A 19,881-nucleotide genomic window follows, 5' to 3' on the forward strand; every position below is an offset into this window, starting at 1 on the left:
ACCCCCAAGTTATAAAAAGGTTGTCTTTGGTAAAAGGGACAGTCAGGCAAACACAGTTGGTTTTCTGACATTTTTGAAAATTTCTTCAGCTACGTAAGTTAATATATTTACCTTACATTAATCAAACTTAATATTGCACATCTATTTTGCTATTGAAATTCTACATCTGGAGTGATGCTTTTATTTTCATTTTTAAAGCCGTAGATGGTGTCTTGTTTTGAGAGGTGACAATGGTTCATCTCTTTTGGGATTCTGATCATGGACTTGAAAGAACATTTTCCTAACTATTTTCATCTATTTTTATCACATAATTTTATTTATATATGGAAGATCAGCTTTTTCTCAACTGCTCTTTTTTCCCTAATAGTTATAAATGATGTACTTTTTTTGTATCCTTTTGCAATTCTGTTTTTATGTTTTTGATGGTAGGGCTGTAATTTATGTTATTCATGTGTTAATTTCTGGATCTATCAAGTGGTTTGAAATGTTTAAAAAAATTATATTCTCTTATAACCTCTGTTTGTTTAGCATCAGAAACAAAGTAAATGTTTCTCATTAGGGTATTTTCCACATGATGCATATAGACATCAATGACTAATCAAGTCAAATGTCATTCTCACTAAGAGAATCAATGTTTTTGAGCAGTGGTCTACCACCTGTGTCCCTAAATTCTGTTTGTTGTCTGTTTACTTGCTTTGGTTTAGGGTCAGAATGGAGCTGGTGGTGCAGAGCGAAGTCATTCTCTCAGTTTACATAATTTCCTTCCTGATAGGCCTGCCAGCCAACCTCCTGGCTCTCTATGCCTTCAGTGTAAAGATCCACTCCAAGCCACATCCAACAAACATCCTGCTACTCAATCTGATCGTCTCTGATCTGCTCTTCTTGATCATCCTTCCTTTCAAGATGCATGAGGCGGCATCAGGCATGATGTGGAATCTACCCAACTTCCTGTGCTCCATCACCTCCTTCATCTTCTTTTCCACAATCTACACCAGCTCTTTGTTGCTGATGGCAGTGAGTGTAGTTCGCTATATAGGTATAGCTTTTCCAGTTACCTATCATCAGATGCAGAAACCTGTGTATGCGATAGTGATCAGCGCTATTATTTGGATTATCTCAGCAGCACACAGCAGCATAATTTTCATCGCCCAACACCACCCTTCCCTGTCCAGCAACAACACCAGTGTGTGTTATGAGAACTTTACAGAGAAGCAGTTGAAGGTCCTCCTCCCAGTACGTTTGGAGTTTTTCTTTGTACTCTGCCTTATACCTCTCCTAATTTGTATTTACTGCTACTTGAGCTGCATCTGGATCCTGTACAGCCGCCCCAGGATATCCCGGATGCAGAAGCAGAGGGCCATCGGCATGGCCTTGGGGACTCTTGCTGTGTTTCTCATTTGTGTATTGCCTTATAATGTCTCTCATTTACTGGGATTCTTCCAGGGTGACAGCCCAAAATGGAGGTACTACACCCTGCTGCTTTGCACCTTCAACACCTGTATTGATCCCATAATCTTCTACTTTTCCACCTCTGCCTTCCGCTGCACTGGTGAAAAGTCAGTTTTCAGGAATGGTAGATTACCTGATTCAGGATCACATAAGCAAGGCACAAACTCTAGCTAAGAGTAAAACATGTTTTCAAGACTATACAGTATACCCAGCTTCAATGTTTTTATTGTATTGTATACTGTATTAAAGACCGTATATGGCCATATTCAACAGTTAAATTATACAGCAATGTTTCACATCTAGGTTTGTTGGTTATTGGTAACAAAAGATGCTTTTAAGGGTGATTAAAACTTGCTCAAAGGGACTGTGCTGCTTTCTCCCCCAAACCACTGTAGACCATCTTACGACAAAACCACAAGACACATTAGGTGCATATGCAATTCCAAATTTTATTATTGTATATATGTCCTCTATTTTTGGATGGAAATTTGCATCCTTGACATGTTATTTCCTGTTAATTTTAACGTGGGCCAGCCACTCTTCTGCACTCATGCATTCTGTAGGCACACATGTAGAATATACCTGCAAAACAAAGCATAGGTAAACTGTAGAGTGGTATAGCATTTACTTCAAAGCTGATCTCTACATATAATATGTAAAGTACAAGATAATAACACAATAATAAACAACTGTACTGAATTATTTTCTTTGTTTTTAGTTCTCCAATGTAAATAATTCTTACTGATGTGTGAGTTTGAAAAAAACCCCATATATATATATATATATATATATATATATATATATATATATATGTATTAATGAGTTCAAATCTTGTGAAACAGCAAATGGCACCAACTTCAAGAATTACTGTAAATAAAGTTTCAAAAAAAATTAAACTGTATTTAAGAACTACCATCAGCAATATACAATAGTTACACTGAAATCTACCAAACTAATGTTCATGAACTAACCTGCAAAGAAGGTCATGAGCAGTGCCACCCAGCCTAGTATGTAGGACCAAGAGAAGCGCCAGTCACCAAAGCGCTTGCCCAGGAAGTTCACTGTCACCCCAGTGTAAATGGCCATTGCAAGCAAAACAAAGAGAGCTGGCATGGCAGACAGAGAGACACACATATTTAAATGAATATGTGTAATAGTGAAGGTCACCTCAGGCAAAGGTTATAGAGTTTCTTTAGCAGGCCTAGTAGACTTCCTCTGAGATTTACATGATATGCAAATTCACTGAATAATAATACATCATTCATAGCATGTGTGACATAGAAAACAAAACAAAATAATGTATCCATGTGGTTTATTCAAATCTTGTTTGACTCACTTGAAACAAAGAACATGATCCCAGCAGCAAATGAGCGGTTGAACCTCTCAAAGGCCGAGAAGTGGGCAAAGGAGAGGATTCCTGCAATGATGCCAGCAAAGCACGACATGGCAGAGAGGATCATGAAAGCACGAGTGGCATTCCAGTAGGCTGAGAAGGAGTAAAACAAGAGAAGGAAAGCATGCTATGAAGATATGTGCATGATGATGAATGAAAAATGATAAAACCTTTATTTGATATGAAGGGTTTCAATACAAAATGAACTTAGCCATTTGACAAGCTCACTAGAAATGAATAAATCTTATTTGAGCCTTTAAAAATGATCTCTGGTATTTTATTCAACATAACCTTTGTCCTTGTTCATGTATATTGTTCCAGTGCACTGCTGGACTACAGCCAACTGTCATCAATTGGTTGGGTTGCACAGATAGATATTATGTGCATTTACAGTATTAAGCACAATTTTAAGATACTGGTACTTTTATTTACATTTTGTATGATGTTAAAAACATTTTATCCACTTAATTTCAGAGGAACTTCTCTAAATTTAACACCACAACTGTTTATCTGACAACAAAAGCAACTGTGCCAAACAAGATTTTTTTATGCAAAACATGAAGCAGTGCATTAACTACCAATCCCTATATTGAGTGGGTAGGCCTATTGCAAACTAGACCAGTTGCCAAATTAGATGCCTTAGCAATAAAAAGGTTGTTTTTTTTTATTTTTCCAGGTTGTATTACAGCAGTGTATTTACTGTATATTGTTTATTTGTTCCAACACTTGATAATATTTATTCTCTGAGTGAAAAAGTCAAACATTTTTTTGTTTGACTTTTGGTTTGGTTGTGCATTATGTCAAAGGCAAATGCTTTAGGAAGTGTATCATTTTATGCACATTTACCCATCATTCAGGATGGCATGCAGTACTATAGTTCAACTTTGGAAACTTTTGAATCATGACAAGAATTTAAAATAATGTTCTGTGAGTCTGAACAGCCCTTGTCCACACAGTTATTGTAATTATAGACCAACTAGGCCCTGTTGGATTGAGGAAGAAGATACTATACCTACAGGTTAAAACACTGAAACTCTGTGAGAGACAGATCAGAATCAGGACTTTTGATAATCAATCACAACATTCTTTTACTTAAACTAGTAAAAGAAATAAAATTTTGTTGTTTTTTGACTCTTCAGTACTTTTACTGTTTCATATTTTTTCTTCCATTAGTTCTGTCACACCAGTGTGCCAGTATGCACTACTCATCCAAAGTCTCCTCAAGAAGTTCCTGTTTCTCTACCTCAAAAGTAAGGACAGTCATATAATCATCAGTGTTAATCAACCAGATAAGTAGACTTGGACTCTGGTTAGCATTGCTGTACCTCAGGGAGACCCAAGACAACTTTTTAAGGGTGCAAGAAGATATTGTCCCACTTACCAATGCTGTCAGTCTGCATGTAGCACTTGCCAGACATGCAGTACCTCCACAGGCCCTGATGGGCAAAGCTGCCTGACAGACGATACTGCATCCAGTAGTCTGTAGCTGTGGAGACCACCAACAGGATGTTCCCCACAATGGCACAAAACAGGCCCCCTCCCATGAAGCTGTACATCATGAGTGACACTATGACAGCAGTTAAGGCTTTATGCACTGGGCAAAGAGAAAAGAAGATGGGAGTCAGTGGTGCAAGTGAGCTTGTAGTAATGAGTAGTCATTTTCTATAACAGGGTTTGTAAATTTAGTTTTAGTGTTTATTCAGTAGGAAATGGATTAAGGAAACAGATATAGCCTGAAGGAGTAGATGCAGGGCCAGGGAAAAATATAGGAGCTGCCAAAATTTGTCAGTGTGCTGCGGTATTAGCCAGCAACACAACAGGTAGAAATGGAGGTTTATTTAAGAGTTATGGTGAGGACATCATGAAGACATTAGTTCATATTTCCCTTTCAGATTTACTTAAGAGGACAGGGGGCTAAAACCAACATGCTCTCTGGCACGTACCATCTTTGCTAACCATTACTTAACCATGTTAAATTTATACCACTCCATTCCCCAGGAACAGTTATTTTTGTTATATAAACATTGGGCCTACACTATTCTAATAGCAGCAACATAATCAGTTGTTCATTCAGTGAGAAGCTGCTTATATACATGAGGATGTTAGAGTTAGTCAATCCATGTATGCACATTTTGTCTTGACTACACAGTTAGCTGCAACAACAAAGCACAGAAGTCTTCATGAGCACTGCTCACCTGGACAGAGTACTCATACCAACCACAGTACAACCAGCACATAGCAACATGTGCTCTCTCTGTTTGAACACATTTTTTATACTCACTACTGCAAATCTACATCTTTAGTACAACCACACAAAACCCAAATAAGAAAATAGCCTAAGAACACCACAGTCAACTCCTACACAACTCATAATGCTTTGAGAGATCCTTTTATTGTCATTCAGCAAAACATCAGTGATGCAAAGCAGAACGAAATTACGAGCATGGTACCGTTAAAAACACAGATAAATAAAAAGAAAAGCAGTATATAAAACGAGAGCTCTATAAATAAATATGTATAAAAAACTGAATAATAAATAATTTCTGGGCATTGCACGGGTGTGAGGTGTAAGGAATATTGAACAAAAGTTTTAAAATGAGAACAATGACAGCAGATTAAAGCATGTGATAATTTTTCTGTGAATTAGTCTGACTCCTTCAAGACAACCCAACAGGTTAAACACTATTCCTATGAACGGCTGTAGGCATAATCTGTTTTAAGTAAGTATCACAACAAATTGATATGAACTGGTCAACACAATCAGCAGGGCATGTGACACAGCTGTGTCAACTGCTGTGTCAGTTTTGCTCCAAGCTATCAGAGACAGCATACACTTCCCACACTCTTGGGTAAAGAAGGTCTGAACACAATAAATGTATCTGTATATATGAAGTAAACCAGAGAAATCTTGAATCTCAGGATTAAGAAATCTCAAGAAATATATCATGTATTAAGTAAAAGCAATGTATGTTACTTAAATGTAGCACATGTTATCTAAACAGTGAGAGTTAAACCCCTGAAAGCTTGTCACCATCACTTGGTGAAGGCCCTCTTGGCCCACCTGTGAGATATACAGTCATTGGTTAGCATGCCATGATATGCTTTCTATTTTATTTTTCTCCTACTCGTTCCTAGCATCTAAGTGTCATCAGCCATTAACAAAAGATATCTTACCTGAATTCCTCAGGATAAACCAACCCTCTTAAGTATCAGCCTTTCCTCAGGGAAAGAGTGAGAGGGAGTGCAAGCCAGGAGTGAGCAAAACGTCAAAGAGGAAGCCCTAGGCTGAATTCCAAAAAGTTATCCCCTCCACTTTTCTGTCGATGGAGGCAAAATCCTTTAAAACAATCAGCACAGAACAAACGCACTTGAGCTGGTGGGCCAAAACCCACGTGACTCTTTCACAGTGAACTACATGGGTGTATTTGGGGGGTCAGGGGAGTAGGGAGGGGTGATGGTGTTTGGGGATGGGGGAGGGTCTGGGATACGAGGCCGGTGCACCGCAGTCCTTGTCTGTTGTTCTATTAGGCATTCTGGAACTGTGGATGTGCAAAGGCTTGCAGTACTGCTGTGGTCAATGGAACATGCTGAAGCGCACATTTTCTTTCAGTGTGGCTGGGGTGTGGTCATGGGGACAGATACACGCTTAGAACAGACACATGACCAAAGAGTTGCTTAATAAAATGACACACTGCATGCAGCGTGCACTATACATATTCACCCTGAATATGTAATGACATTGTGGTAACATTGCACTGACAGTAAAAGGCTGCCCAATGTCACTAAATGATATCAGTATTAACACTGCAAGCCACAGGACATGCATCAACCTAATTCACATGGCTTGTGAACAGTCACAGCTGCTGATACATTTGCCATATCAGTGGGTTATCTAAAAAGAGAAAAATCAAATATGTGCACACATGATTACATCTCAGATGATCTTTGTTACTGTAATATCCAGTAAGTAAGTAATGATGTCATTTGTGTTTAGCAACCTAATTAAATCTGCATAAGGGCTTCTCATGAGTGATCAGGTTTATTTGACAATCCCAGCATATATACAAACTGCCTTGAACACAGAGATTATTTAAGAAAACACAGTGCAGCTAAAAGGTGTATCTCCACTGCAGTTGCAGGCATAAAATGGGTTTCAGTATTCTTTCAAAATATTGTATGACTAAGAAAAAAAATGAGCACTGTCTTTCCACACAGCTTCTGGGGAAGTCTCGCCTAATTTGTGTAACCACTGTGTTCATAAGAAGGGAATGATGAATTTTACATCACAGCTGAGGGACAATCAATTATGGTAGATGTGTATTCTCTATACTGTCTGTTCAGGTACAGTTAATGTCTACACATGACTGTTCATTGTGAAAACCTCCCGAAATACAAATGGGGTGTAGTACTAGTATCGAGGCAAATCCAACTCTTTCATAGAATGCTGATGTCACAGACAAATCACCTGACATAGATTTAAAAATGCCAAAATGAATACTATTTTAAAAAGCAGCTTGTTTAGGTCAAAGTGTGCAAATACATTGTTGCAGACAGCACTTTTGATTTTTGCTCTTTGATTCAATTAGAACTAATGTCATGATCCTCCAGGTTAATTCAAAAGTTACATTGTGAGTGTCCAGTGGTGTCCAGATGACAACAGCCTCACACCTGATGACCTCATTTACCACCAAACATGGTAAGTGTGGTAAGATCATTGGGCATCTAACACAAAGAGAAAGAGATGGACATTTGGGTTAATGGATCATAAATCCAAAATTCCTTGAAAAGAGGCATTAGGTAATTTATTACATTTACCATCTGGTTATTCCTTTGTTTCTTTGCTTGTTTATATATATGCACAATGTTGAAATAGAAGATAAAATATAAAAAGTCAGAGAAAAACTATTATTGTAAGAGGTTAAAACACAAAGTAAGTAATGATGTCATTTGTGTTTAGCAACCTAATTAAATCTGCATAAGGGCTTCTCATGAGTGATCAGGTTTATTTGACAATCCCAGCATATATACAAACTGCCTTGAACACAGAGATTATTTAAGAAAACACAGTGCAGCTAAAAGGTGTATCTCCACTGCAGTTGCAGGCATAAAATGGGTTTCAGTATTCTTTCAAAATATTGTATGACTAAGAAAAAAAATGAGCACTGTCTTTCCACACAGCTTCTGGGGAAGTCTCGCCTAATTTGTGTAACCACTGTGTTCATAAGAAGGGAATGATGAATTTTACATCACAGCTGAGGGACAATCAATTATGGTAGATGTGTATTCTCTATACTGTCTGTTCAGGTACAGCTAATGTCTACACATGACTGTTCATTGTGAAAACCTCCCGAAATACAAATGGGGTGTAGTACTAGTATCGAGGCAAATCCAACTCTTTCATAGAATGCTGATGTCACAGACAAATCACCTGACATAGATTTAAAAATGCCAAAATGAATACTATTTTAAAAAGCAGCTTGTTTAGGTCAAAGTGTGCAGATACATTGTTGCAGACAGCACTTTTGATTTTTGCTCTTTGGTTTAATTAGAACTAATGTCATGATCCTCCAGGTTAATTCAAAAGTTACATTGTGAGTGTCCAGTGGTGTCCAGATGACAACAGCCTCACACCTGATGACCTCATTTACCACCAAACATGGTAAGTGTGGTAAGATCATTGGGCATCTAACACAAAGAGAAAGAGATGGACATTTGGGTTAATGGATCATAAATCCAAAATTCCTTGAAAAGAGGCATTAGGTAATTTATTACATTTACCATCTGGTTATTCCTTTGTTTCTTTGCTTGTTTGTATATATGCACAATGTTGAAATAGAAGATAAAATATAAAAAGTAAGAGAAAAACTATTATTATAAGAGGTTAAAACACAAAGGAATATTCATACAATCACAAAAGATGTGCAGGCAAAGCCAAAAGCCAAAAGTATCTTTTTTTTTTTATTTATTTCGGGAGCAAAATATCCACAGTCAACATTCACACATTCATTTGTGTAAACCAGGATCAACAAATTGTTCAAAATAGAAAGGTTCTAAAAGTTAACGATGAGGAATTTCTTAACATTACAAAAAAAATAAAAACCATCTCAAGAAAAGTTTACAAAATTACTGAGAATTGAATTCCAGATTGTAAGACCCCTGTTAGAAATTCCAAATCTGGTAGTTCCCTCAGCTACCAGATGGAAGTGCAACAACCTTGAAAGGACTGTGGATGGTGATCTCTCTTCCCATGATGTGAGCTGGTTACTGGGTAATTATATTGGTTTTTCCATGAATGGTAAGTGTGTGAACAATCGCAAGTTAGCAATTGCACTCTCTCAGCATTAGCCCTGGAAACTATAGCACAGTCAGGAGTTTGGAAAAGAGTGTTACTCAGTCTAAAGTATTCAAAGCTCATTATGATTTGGGACCACAATGCATTGAATGAATTACACATCATGTGATTTTATTCAATGGAAGAGAGATATATAAGGGATTTTAGTACAATTGTGCCAAAGGACAAATCCTGACAGCAACACCTGCACAGCATGTTGGTTGTGCCCAATGGCACCTCACATGGTAGAGACAGCTGGACATCTGAGTTAAGACACTGAATTGTCATGTGAATTTCAGTCTCTTGGGTCAGTGGTTGAATGTGGAGACAGGCAGTGAGTATTACATGAAATCTAAAATTAAACTGATTTAGGGAGTATACTCACACTCTGAACTGTTGGCCCTGCCTGTGGGGGTGTTGATTGCAGTGTAAAATGTCTGCATGATGCTATGTGCATTCTGAGTCAGAGCTGTGAGAGGTCCACCCTTCATGTCATTACACAGGAAGTATCTCACTGGAGGTTTGCCATCACAGGCACATACATTTGCAAAAAATTGAACTATTGTCTTGTCTGTAGGATACAGACAGACATTGGTGAGTCCTGAGATAAAAGAAAAAAAGACAAGTAGAGTAACATAAATTTAACTGCGGTAAATTATGTTGCACACAAAATCAACATTTCTGTGCAGGCTAGACAGACACTGTGTCTGCAATGTCACACTTTTTTTGATTAGCCCTTCCTCATTTTATGAGGTTTACTTCTTTAAAGTATAAGCAGCTGAAATGCCTTAAAGGCCTAATACATATTTTTGACTAAACATATTTCAGCATACATACAGTTTCAAAGATTTTAAGCTATAGTCATCAAAATTTTGTGTTGTTCAAGTGATCACAATTTTTTTTGCGGCAATTTTTACAAATAATGTAAAAAAAATGACTTGAACATCATCAGAAAACATTTTTTCAACATTTAGTTGTTGTCTGTGGTTAGTCAATGTGCAATGTCTGTGGTAATTAGATTACCTAGCAGTCAGTTTGTGAGTGATAATAGGTTTCAGTTGAATGTTCTGCATTTTTAGTTGCATCCACATTTCATCATCCACATTTGGATGATGTGGCTGTAAATGTTGAAAGATGTTTTACAGCACACACCCTTATAACTTCTGTTCATTTAGAATTTGTGGTAAACTAAAGGAAGATCAAATTCAAGGGGGTGAAAAGGCAAGCAGACAAAGAACGTGACTATAGTATAGTCAGCTCTTATTATCACCATTGAAATTTGTCCAATGATTTTCAACCTCTATTGTCCTGAAAAGGTCTTAAAGGATAGATTCATAGTTTTTCAAGTCTGTCTTAAAACAACAGTCAGGTGACCAAATTAACATTGACATCATGTTTTTCTTGCTGTAATAATTCCTCCTGTTCATACTGGCTATTACGAGATCCCTTCATGACTCACTTTCAGTGTAAGTGATGGGGAACAAAATCACCTTCCTTCTTCTTTCTGTGCAAAAATGTATTCAAAGTTTGTTTGAAACTAATATGAAGATTCAGACATCCAAGTTAGTCAACTCAAGTCGATATCTCTCAAAGTTACTGTCTTTTTAGTGCCAAATTCCCTCTTTTTGTTACTGTCCTTCCACTGCAGCTAAATAGGAAAACCCTGTTGAGACACAAAGAGGGATTTTTTTTACTAAACGGATTGTAGCTGTGGCACATATCCACTTTATTTGACTAATTCAGACAGCTGAAGTCTCATATTATCTTTGAAACTTTTAAATATATTTTTTCTCAAAATGAATTTTGTCCCCCATCACTTACACTGAAAGTGCCTTCTCATGGTCAGTATGAACAGGAGGAATGATTACAGTGAGCAAAACCTGTTTCAATATTCATATGGGCACCTGACTACTGTTTTAAGACAGACTTGAAAAATTGTGAACCTGTCCTTTAATTGTGTACTTACAGTTCCCCTCCACTCAAAAATATGTTTTTCTTCTTGTTCCTACAGTTGAATGTTTGAGAATGTGCAGAGTTTGACACTAGAAGGCTGTTTTCATGTTTGTCTGCTGAAAGTGGAAAGTTTCTCTGTGCTCATTGAAAATCCAATTTTAAGTGGTGGGACTACAAGCATGACTTGAGACATTACAAATACTTTGGAAGCCAATCCAGGAAGCCAAGTTTTATTGTCAATCCACAGTATGCGCAGGGCACACAGAGGAGTGAAATTTCATTCCTCCAGGGCCACAGTGTAGCATAAAGACAGGTGACAAATTAAAGGAAAAACCTGAACAAATGAGTGGAGAAACATATTGCATGCAGATGCTTCCACACAGGTGCACTGCATGGTACAATTAAGCAATTAACATCTAATCATGCTCAAGCAAATACGATAGAACGATGAGATGTAATGATAAGAAACACAGTATGAGGATTAGCACAGCAGCATATGTCTCTGGAGGAAAACAAAACAGATCCAGCATCATAACAAATGCTTTATATTGTTATCCAACCACTCACAGCCACTACCGAATCCACATACAGCAGCAGATCACTGTCACAAAGTGGTTTGAACACATGAAAAGCTTAAAAATGAAGAGAATACCTTGGATGACAGAGAAGTGAGGTCCTCTGGGAAAGTCTGTTCTATGGGGGAAGCATAAACATAAGCAAACAGATAAAAATATGTTGACAGTGTATGCTAGTACTTACTCTACTATAAGCCTGATATTGTTATGTATTTAAAGCATAAACATGTTTTCCACATTCTTCACATTCAGTCATGACATCAAGAAACTAAATTACCTTGGAGGTTTTTTGAACCTTTGGTTGATACTGGATCCAGTGTTTTCTGCACTGTCACTTCTGTTTTTTCCATGTGAGGCCAGGCCAGTGGTGTGACTTTGTCTTATACAACAAACAATTTCGTATGTAGTCCTAAATGTGCTAGTGTCAGAGATTGAACTAAATAATAATCTTCTGAAAAGGTAAAGGAACAAAACATCTCTTTCAAGTCATGCTCCATGTCCACTGGTATAAAAAAGTAGTATTTTTAATCACTATCAGTGATGACAAATAAAAAATGGCAAAACTACAATTTAACAAAACATGCAAAAAATAGCAAATGGAAATGAGGACACTTAAGTGAATTGAGTTAATTGGCAGATTATGAAGAGATTCCAATTTTACTTTTTTTTGTAAGTAACATCAACATTTTTTTAAATACATTTCATAAAATAAATGTTTAAATGGTTAATTGCATGCCTAAAAATATAGAAATATAGAAAATGAATTACACTGATCAATATGTTGATCATAACGTAGAGAGGGAGTTTTTGTGCAAGTGCACATTATGTTCAAATAACATACTGTGATGGGGGACATTACATTAGTATAGTTTTAAATTATTTTTTATTATTATTTTTTCCTTGATATTTAAAACTTTGAAAATTTCAGATTATACAGAATAGTGGTACAAAGCTCAATTTCCACAGAAAATAGTTAATAACACTGATCCTTATTTTAGTTAGAATAACAATACAAATGTAGAATATCTCATACATTAAAACACAACACATAAAAAATAAAGCACACTATACAAAATCAAAATACATCTCAAGACAAACGTAGGAATTTAGACAGTTGTAGCAACTCTGACAGGCGGTGGAGGGACAAATGTGGGGAGAGCCACTGACCTTTCAGATGGAGTCTGAAAGAAAACAGAAACAAGCCAGATCATTTGCTGTAACCTGACAAAAGAAACAATTTTCGACTTGGATATTTTATTAGAAAGACTACCTGCTGCAATCTATTGTAATCAGGGGGAGACTTCAGCCCTCCTGTCAACAGGTTATGAGGAGTTACATCTGGTTGTGTTGCTATTGACTGTGAGTGAGAAGAAGAGAAGCTGAAAAAACCAACCAAAATAACAGATGCAGAATTCATTGTGCAACACACAAATTAATGAATACATACTCTATCTGATGTAGAATATGGTGTATATTCTACACTCCAAAACTATTTACTAATCTGTTGCCATTGAAGCTACATTTATGCTGTTGACCAGTGAAGTGATTCTAACCTTCTCCACTGCTCTGGACATTGGATATCTTGTCTGCCGATCTGCAAAACACAGAAAAAAAAAGTAAAAAATATCTGATCGCAGAGCGAGAAAGAAAATACTACATGCCACCATGTTGAAATCTTTGAATCAGATTTTGGTGCAAAACAAGCATATTTCACCTACTTTTGTTCTTGGTGCAGTAGACGCAGAGGTAGATTAAGCCGCACAGCAGGAGCAGGAACAGAAGGCTACAGGGAATTCCAGCTGCAATGCCAGCGATGGCCGGGCCGCTTAGCCCCTCACCTATCACCAGAACACACAGTAACCAATCATTTTTATTACTGAAGTATCATCATCGAACTCGTGATATGAAATGTGCCACTCTAATACACACACAATCACAAACACTTTACCATACCTGGGCCAATTCTTTGGACCTCTGATGGCTCTCCTTCAGTCATACGTGCTCTGGGGATGACCCGAAACCAGTATGTTGATTTAGGATTAAGGACAAAGATGTCCGCACTCCGGGCAGAGCCAGGTTTCTTCTGGATGGTGCGGTATCTGTTTGAGTTGCCTTTAGTTTGGTTGCCATTACGATTTCCACTCAGGAGGTCTGGTCCTTTCATTTGGATGTCAAACCCTGTGTAAAGGCACATGTGAGTAATGTTTACTGTCCCCTTGAATTAAAACCAGTTTGATGACCAATCAGCCAACTAGATGTCAGAATCTCAACTTTTATCTGCTATTTGATATGGAAAACTCTTGTTGATATTTGATGTACTGTACGTAAAAACAAAAACTGGCATTTGCTTTTCATTGTACATTTGTCCTTAAAACATTTTTTTCCAAAACACAGCATTGCCCTGCTAGTGGCTTCACACATTAGACAATATTTACACCCCTATCTTCTATGTTGAGTTTTTGTTTTCAACACTGTGTTGGCATTCTTCCTGAGTGGTTTCACTGAGATGTGCAAATTCAAAACAAGAAGATTGGGTTTGCTCTGGAGCTGCCTTCCTAGAGTTAATCACTGCTTTACCTGTAACAACAGAGGTAGGCGGGACCTCCCAGGTCAATGTGACAACAGTTCCATCTTGATTAAGGAACAAACTGGAATCTGAGATCGACGGTCCTGGAGAGAGGGGATTGTGAGCGAGGGGGAGATCAAGAGGGGCCAGGGGGGAGGGATATGTATAACAAGACTGGAGAGCTTTGTTTAAAGGGAAAGAGCAACCTCAGGTATTACTTAGCTCTCTGTCTGAGGCTCCATTGTTTCCTTTCACTCTGGTAATGCTAGTAGTCCAAATTAGAAACAACTGAATCCTTAGTATTTAAAAGACAGCACAAATAATCACTACACTACGTAATGAATTGCAGTGGTGGAAAAAGTAATACAATCAATTGTTACAATAAGTCTTTCAATATTTTGTGATGTGATCTATCATGTATCCTTTAAATGAACTGATATGTTTTTTTATGTAAAGCTGTACAATAACAAGTAACTTCAGCCGTCAGATGATTGTAGTGATGTAAAAAAGTAAAATCATTTCCTCTAAAATGTGGTGGAGTGGAAGTTGCACAACATTATTAGATTCAAGTGAAGTACAAGTACCTAGAAATTGCACATAACTTGAGTAACATACTTTTCTTCCCTGCTGTATAGTGACAGGCAGTCCACAAACCAATAGCAGCAGGCAGGAGGTGTGTATTTCCAAAGGTAATACTATACCTCGTAATTGTATTTCCCTTCTCTGGCTGCCCAATGGGTTGTGGCAGGTGCAGGTGTAGTTTCTGAGGAGAAAGATGCTGACATTATAATGACGAATCATGAGCTGAGTGGTGTTGTTGCTGATCTGGTTTGTCGTCCCATTGATGACATCTTCGCTGCCTTTGGACCATGACACCACAGCCTTAGGCGAGGCCTCACTGACACAATGGATACTGACCACTATTTTGCCCTCAGAGTCAACTGTGGTTCTCACAGCTGGAAGGAACTCCATTGGACTACCTAGAGAGTATCAGGTTCTATTTAGTGATTTTTAGATGCCATCTTTAAAGTCACGGATGCAGAACATAATTTTTTGAAGGATAGGATTTACAATCCATCAGGAGAGATGATCCATAAAAAAAAAAAAAAAGTGAAACTTACTTGCAGTAATGTGGCACTTATTCTGTTTGACTGGGTGGTCTGCTATGCAGGTGACAATTTTCCCATTCAGGTTGTCCGAAGCGGTGACAGTCAGGTTGAAGCTTCCTGCATCATTGCTGGTGTTACTTAAGGCTGGGAAAGAAAGTTGGGCCTGTGGGGTTCCCCCTGACCACCGACAGTGGTACTGCAAGTTGCTGTTATTCACCGACTGCACAGAGCACACTGGGTTTCCTGGCGGCTTTTCTGTCCAATGAAAATTGATCATGCATCATAAAATGTTTATGAAGCAAGCAGCATTTTCAAATCATGAACAATGTTGAGTGAGAGTCCTGTATTTACAAATCACAAAATATCAACTTTTTAAGGGTTAGGGAAAGCAGTCTTACTTTTAGCTTTTGTCTACGTGTTAACCTAGTACTATTCCTAGTACTTATTCTTCTAAAATTCCTCAATACATGGTAATTCAGAAATTTGCAAAAATGTCAAATCCTTTCACATGCAAACATGCTTTAAACATGATATTCATGTTCACATACCATAAATGTTTAAAATAATGTTCTTTTGGCGCTTTTCTTCAGTCTCCGCATTGAGCAGCGTGCAGGTATAAACACCTCCTTGACTGGTCCGTACATTGGTCAGATTGAGAACTCCTTGGGAATCAGAAAGGGTCTGACCACCAAAGACCCACTCAGCAGTCGGCCGGGGGAATCCATCAGCGTGGCAGGAGAGGCTAAGTGAATCATTTGATACATAAAACTGCTTAGCTGGACTGGCTATAAGTATGGGCTCATCTGGTCCATCTATGACACACCACAAAGAATGGAGGGGAGAGTTATGAGAAAATGAGGGGACACCATCAGAAACAGATGTTTTAGATAGATGGATTTGATAAAGAAGAATTTCAGTCAGTTATTAATCTTACACAGCACAGTGACATTCATGTGAGTTGTCACATTGCTGAAAGGGTTCGTCAGTGACAGCGTGTACCGTCCTGAGTCACTTCGGTTCGGCCTGAGGATGACAAGGCTCCTTTGCTCCACTGAGTAGTGTGAGTTGGTTTTAATCTCTCTGCCATCGAAGAACCACATCTGTTGCTCAACCACTCCTTGCAGCATGCTGTATTGCAGAATGAACCGGTCAGTTCCTTCTTTGGCAAACGCAGGCTGTGTGCTCAGAGTCACATTCTGGATGTTTTCTGTGAAAGAAAAGGTGAATGGTGGAACAGGTGGATGGCATACTGTTCAAATGCACTGTTGTAATGTTATTATACTGGTGAATCTAGATTAAATAATCAGTCGTAAACTTTCTTAAAACCTGCAGGATTACTGCAGTACATTATTGCTTACTTAACCACATTTACTATGCAGAGGCAACAACACAACAGCACCCTTGGAGCTGGCAGAGATCCAATAATCTTGTTCTCAGACTGTATTCAATACAGAAGGTAATCAACTAGACACAAAAATGCTGCATGTGTTACTTGACTTTGTTTTTCTTTCTTTTTCCTTCTCCATTTGCTGTAATAGTGCAACCTTAAAAAATGGCATGCAGTCATATAAATTGTGGAACAAGAATATACAAAATATGTAGTGAAAATGCTGGTTAATATTATGAACAAGTTTATGCAGCAAGTAAATCCCAATTCCACTTCAGCAGCACATGTCAAAACAACAGCTCTAGTCAGGTACTTACCAAATACTTTCAGAGTGAAATTTGTGGTGGCTGTACCCAGTCCGGACTTTGTCATTTCAATGGTGTAGTCATTGGTATAGTTAAGTGGCACATTTACAAAGGTAAGAGATCCATCTTGCTCAATCCTCAGCACTTTTGTGTTGTCTATGTCTGGGAGACTATCGGAGCCAATAGTCCAGGTGACGACAGGTAAATTACCCATAAACCAGGTAACTGCTGGGTCAGGGGCACCACTGAAGGACACAGTCAGAGTCACATTGGTGCCAGCTACAGCATTCACCAATGCAGGACCAGCCGGAGAAACAACCAATTCACAGTGAGCACCTGTAAGTGTCAAGCCAAGTAATTAGTTTAAAGAGGAAATATGTATTTCTCTATTTTCTAAATGCTTGGTGAGCTTGTGTAGGGATAAAGCCATACATTGGAATGAATATCCTATGCATGCCTGCCCCTATTAAAAAATCTAAACAAATATATTATGAATATAGTTCAGTGGGATTCAAGAGAACAAGCAAGGGTATTTTTCAATGCCCATTTCCCCCTCTGTGAAGAATACAAATCTTACCTTGAGAAGTAAAGATAAGAATAATCATCAGAAATAATGCACTTAATCGCTCAGATTGATCTAGCCTCTTCATTTTCATGAAAATAAAAACACCACAAACAGCCAAGCACAAACTCAAGCGTATCCACCTCTGAGAACCATTAACGAACTAGAAGACTTTGATGAAGAAATGTCCTTGGACAGCAGTGACTGTGTGAGCTGCCTGTGTATACCTCTCCGTGCAGTGCAGAGGGAGCTGTCAGCAGGGCGAGTGAGTAGCTCACCTGTGCTGAGTCAAAGCCTTGATTGTGCAAGTGAGGCCACGCCTCTTATCTAATAACACATAACAGTATCTACTGTGCTTGTGTTTTGTTAGGAATCCAATGTTACTTTGATTTATAATGTATCTCCTTTGAATAGGGCACGTGATGAGTGCCCATTAAGATTTCATTTTTAAATTTAGGTATCTAATAATGGTGTCTCTGTGCTGGGCTCTATCTTGCTGATACCCTCACCAAACCAGTCAACATGACAAACAATGATGTGGGAAAGTGAGGAAAACCTGATGCCGTGAGATGACCCGCATATGTCTTCTGACACATAAGCTATATTTTGAGTATTTGCTGATTGACTCAACATGATATAATGGTGCAGAAACTGGTTTCTGTTCAAATATATTTATAGCACTGTGTTATGTTGAAATGGGCAAAAATCCATAATATGCACTATTTGATTTATTTATTTCAGCTTTTATTTCTTTCATCACATTCTCAGTGAGTCAAGAGTTTACATACACTTAGTATTTGGTAGCATTGCTTTTAAATTGTTTAACTTGGGTCAAAGGTTTCGAGTAGATTTCACAAGCTTCTCACAATACGTTGCTGGAAATTTGGCCCATTCCTCCTAACAGAACTAGTGTAACTGAGTCAGGTTTGTATGCCTCCTTGCTCACACACAGTTTCAGTTCTGCCCATTGGATTATTGGATTGAGGTCAGGGTTTTGTGATGGCCATTCCAATACCTTGATTTTGTTGTCCTAAAGCCATTTTGCCACAACTCTGGAAGAATGCTTGGGATCATTGCCCATTTGGAAGACCCATTTGCAACCAAGCTTTAACTTCCTGGCTGATTTCTTCAGACGTTGCTTCAATGTATCCTTATAATTGTTCTTCCTCATATTCCCATCTATTTTGTGAAGTACATCAGTCCCTTCTGCAGCAAAGCACCCCCACAACATGATACTGCCCTCCCCCCCAGTGCTTCATGGTTGGGATGGTGCTCTTCAGCAGGCAAGCCTCCCTCTTTCCTCCAAACATAACAATGGTCATTATGGCCAAACTTCAATTTTTATTTCATCAGATCAGAGGACATTTCTCAAAGTAAGATATCTGTCCCCATTTATAGTTGCAAACTGTAGTCTGGCTTTTTTATGGCAGTTTTGGAGCAGTGGCTTCTTCCTTGCCGAGTGGTCTGGTCAGGTTATGTTGATAAAGGACTCATTTTACTGTGGATATAGATACTTTTGTACCTGTTTCTTCCAGCATCTTCACAAGGTCCTTTGCTGTTGTTCTGGGATTGATTTGCACTTTTCGTGCCAAACTACGTTCATCCCTAGGAGACAGAACACATCTCCTTCCCGGGCGGTATGACAGCTGCATGGTCCCATGGTGTTTATACTTGTGTACTATTAGTTGTGCAGATGAATGTGGTACCTTCAGGTGTTCGGAAATTGCTCCCAGGGATGAACCAGACTTGTGGAGGTCCACAATTTTTTTCTGAGGTCTTGGCTGATTTCTTTTGATCTTCCCATGATGTAAAGCAAAGAGGCACTGAGTTTGAAGGTAGGCCTTTAAATACATCCACAGGCACACCTCCAATTGACTCACATGATGTCAATTAGCCTATCAGAAGCTTCTAAAGTCATGATTGACATCATTTTCTGGAATTTTCCAAGCTGTTTAAAGTCAACTTAGTGTATGTGAACTTCTGAATCACTGGATTGAAATGAAATGAAATAAACAAAGATTGTAATATAAATGAAATAATCTGTCTGTAAACAATTGTTGTAAAAAATAGCTTATGTCATGCACAAAGTAAATGTCCTCACCAACTTGCCAAAACTATAGTTTGTTAACATGAAATCTGTGGAGTGGTTAAAAAATGAGTTTTAATGACATAATTGTTAACTTCCAACTTCAACTCTATCTGTGGGGAACTGTTTTTGTGAGACAAGCACTGCATTCAAACAATAAAAAAA

At 38.2% G+C, this 19,881-nt stretch overlaps 3 protein-coding genes across 4 annotated transcripts; 1 reads left to right on the forward strand and 2 right to left on the reverse strand.

Annotated features, from left to right (window-relative positions):
- LOC137191047 (free fatty acid receptor 2-like) lies at nucleotides 1-2,207 on the forward strand. Its single transcript, XM_067600856.1, has 2 exons — nucleotides 1-93; nucleotides 705-2,207. The coding sequence occupies exon 2, from the start codon at nucleotides 712-714 to the stop codon at nucleotides 1,621-1,623; it is 912 nt and encodes a 303-aa protein (XP_067456957.1). The 5' UTR covers nucleotides 1-93; nucleotides 705-711; the 3' UTR covers nucleotides 1,624-2,207.
- lim2.5 (lens intrinsic membrane protein 2.5) lies at nucleotides 1,879-6,208 on the reverse strand. The gene is made up of 5 exons (XM_067600857.1): nucleotides 6,017-6,208; nucleotides 4,224-4,436; nucleotides 2,786-2,935; nucleotides 2,421-2,555; nucleotides 1,879-2,031 (listed from the first exon to the last, which is right to left on the reverse strand). The coding sequence occupies exons 2-5, from the start codon at nucleotides 4,399-4,401 to the stop codon at nucleotides 1,970-1,972; spliced, it is 525 nt and encodes a 174-aa protein (XP_067456958.1). The 5' UTR covers nucleotides 4,402-4,436; nucleotides 6,017-6,208; the 3' UTR covers nucleotides 1,879-1,969.
- Nucleotides 6,209-12,409: 6,201 nt separating this feature from the next.
- vsig10l (V-set and immunoglobulin domain containing 10 like) lies at nucleotides 12,410-19,584 on the reverse strand. Of its 2 annotated transcripts, none has more exons than XM_067600858.1 (12): nucleotides 19,153-19,584; nucleotides 17,081-17,404; nucleotides 16,311-16,583; nucleotides 15,925-16,188; nucleotides 15,389-15,631; nucleotides 14,969-15,247; nucleotides 14,279-14,371; nucleotides 13,655-13,879; nucleotides 13,420-13,539; nucleotides 13,255-13,295; nucleotides 12,972-13,058; nucleotides 12,410-12,882 (listed from the first exon to the last, which is right to left on the reverse strand). In XM_067600858.1, exons 1-12 carry the CDS (start codon nucleotides 19,481-19,483, stop codon nucleotides 12,808-12,810), a joined length of 2,355 nt encoding a protein of 784 aa, XP_067456959.1. In that variant the 5' UTR covers nucleotides 19,484-19,584; the 3' UTR covers nucleotides 12,410-12,807. The 2 variants fall into 2 exon arrangements, with proteins under 2 accessions (XP_067456959.1, XP_067456960.1); XM_067600859.1 differs by lacking the exon at nucleotides 19,153-19,584 and adding an exon at nucleotides 17,646-17,902 and having other exon boundaries at nucleotides 12,413-12,882.
- Between the last annotated feature and the right edge of the window lie 297 nt (nucleotides 19,585-19,881).

This window comes from Thunnus thynnus, chromosome 10 (genome assembly GCF_963924715.1).
Source record: "Thunnus thynnus chromosome 10, fThuThy2.1, whole genome shotgun sequence".
NCBI classification, from domain to species: domain Eukaryota; kingdom Metazoa; phylum Chordata; class Actinopteri; order Scombriformes; family Scombridae; genus Thunnus; species Thunnus thynnus.

Bases quoted from the DNA above. Each gene is read 5' to 3' on its own strand.
- LOC137191047 (XM_067600856.1), top strand. From the start codon at position 712: ATGGAGCTGGTGGTGCAGAGCGAAGTCATTCTCTCAGTTTACATAATT.
- lim2.5 (XM_067600857.1), bottom strand. From the start codon at position 4,401: ATGATGTACAGCTTCATGGGAGGGGGCCTGTTTTGTGCCATTGTGGGG. The intron at 2,936-4,223 runs GTAAGTGGGACA...ACTCCTTCTCAG, and splicing joins CATGCAGACTGACAGCATTG to CCTACTGGAATGCCACTCGT. The intron at 2,556-2,785 runs GTGAGTCAAACA...CTGCCATGCCAG, and splicing joins GATCATGTTCTTTGTTTCAA to CTCTCTTTGTTTTGCTTGCA.
- vsig10l (XM_067600858.1), bottom strand. From the start codon at position 19,483: ATGTATTTAAAGGCCTACCTTCAAACTCAGTGCCTCTTTGCTTTACAT. The intron at 17,405-19,152 runs GTACAAAAGTAT...TGACACTTACAG, and splicing joins GAAGATGCTGGAAGAAACAG to GTGCTCACTGTGAATTGGTT. The intron at 13,059-13,254 runs GTTAGAATCACT...TCTCACTCACAG, and splicing joins TGTCCAGAGCAGTGGAGAAG to TCAATAGCAACACAACCAGA.